The sequence below is a fragment of the Condylura cristata genome, unplaced genomic scaffold, assembly GCF_000260355.1.
Source record: "Condylura cristata isolate star-nosed mole 26May11 unplaced genomic scaffold, ConCri1.0 scaffold00025, whole genome shotgun sequence".
Classification (NCBI taxonomy): Eukaryota; Metazoa; Chordata; class Mammalia; order Eulipotyphla; family Talpidae; genus Condylura; species Condylura cristata.
Genome location: NW_004567126.1, coordinates 34,171,023 through 34,171,951, shown reverse-complemented (window position 1 = coordinate 34,171,951; position 929 = coordinate 34,171,023). Strand labels below are relative to the sequence as shown.

General features: G+C 75.5%; 1 protein-coding gene across 1 annotated transcript in view; it reads right to left on the bottom strand.

Annotated features, from left to right (window-relative positions):
* Positions 1 to 929, bottom strand: part of LOC101618692 (collagen alpha-1(I) chain-like) — a gene marked incomplete at its 3' end in the record, with an annotated part of 60,244 nt that overhangs the window by 10,283 nt on the left and 49,032 nt on the right. The window contains exon 8 of the mRNA XM_012729467.1: positions 117 to 257. Within this exon, the coding sequence (XP_012584921.1) occupies positions 117 to 257 (141 nt within the window). The remainder of the gene's footprint in view (positions 1 to 116; positions 258 to 929) is intronic.

Here is a 929-nt window from a genome sequence, read left to right as displayed (position 1 = left end):
CGCGCTGGTGTCCCCTCGCCAGCTCACTTCCGTGAAAGGCCCACGTGGTCCTGGGGTGACCGGCCGGTGGCCGGAACTCGGCGCTGTGGGGTGAGCGTCGGGGCCCTCGGGCTCACCCGGCTTGGTGGCCGGCACTCGGAGGAGCTTCCCGCTGTCCACGTCCTCCACGCCCTGGGCTGTGATGGAGTAGGGCCGCTGCGCCTTGTTCTTGAACACGACCAGGATGGAGTCGCCCACCTCGGCGCGGATCAGCGGGCCTGCGGCGGACACGCCGGTCAGCCTGGGCCGCGTCGGGGCCTCCGCGGTCACAGCCTCCCCACGGGCCAGGGCAGCCGGACAGGGCGCTCGGCGTGCGGGCCGCCCAGCAGCCACGGCGGCCTGTCGTCCAGCACTGTCCCTGCTGCTCGGCGCGGCCGGGCCAGTGCGCGGTCAGGGGGGCGCTGGGGAGGCGACAGCCGCGCCCCACGGTGACCCAGAGGGGGCGTGGCCGGTGCCCGGGCTCAGGCTAGAAGTGGGGTGCAGCCTCTGGTGGCGTTTCCAGCGGAAGCCCGAACTGCGGGACCCCCCAGGCCGCGCCCCAGACTGAGGGTGCCCCCGCCCCCGTGGGCAGCCCCCAGCGCCAGCAAGCCCGCAGCCGCCCCTCGAGGCCTGGCCCTGCCCTGGGGTCCCGGCTGGCGGGAGTCGTGTCCAAGAGAGAGCCCCAAGGCCTCGCCGCCACTCTGGGGTCCCCACGCGTGGGCTGGGCCGCCGAGATCGTGACCGCGGGACTACGCGTCTGCGAGTGACACGCGGGCGGGCAGGGGGCGCTGCAGCCCCCTTGGGTCCCGCTGCGGGGAGCCGGGCAGGGCCTCGAGCGCTGTGAACACGAGTGAAAAGGCGGGACCAAGCCTGGGGGCGGGGCCTGGGCTGGGGGCGGGGCCTGAGGTGGG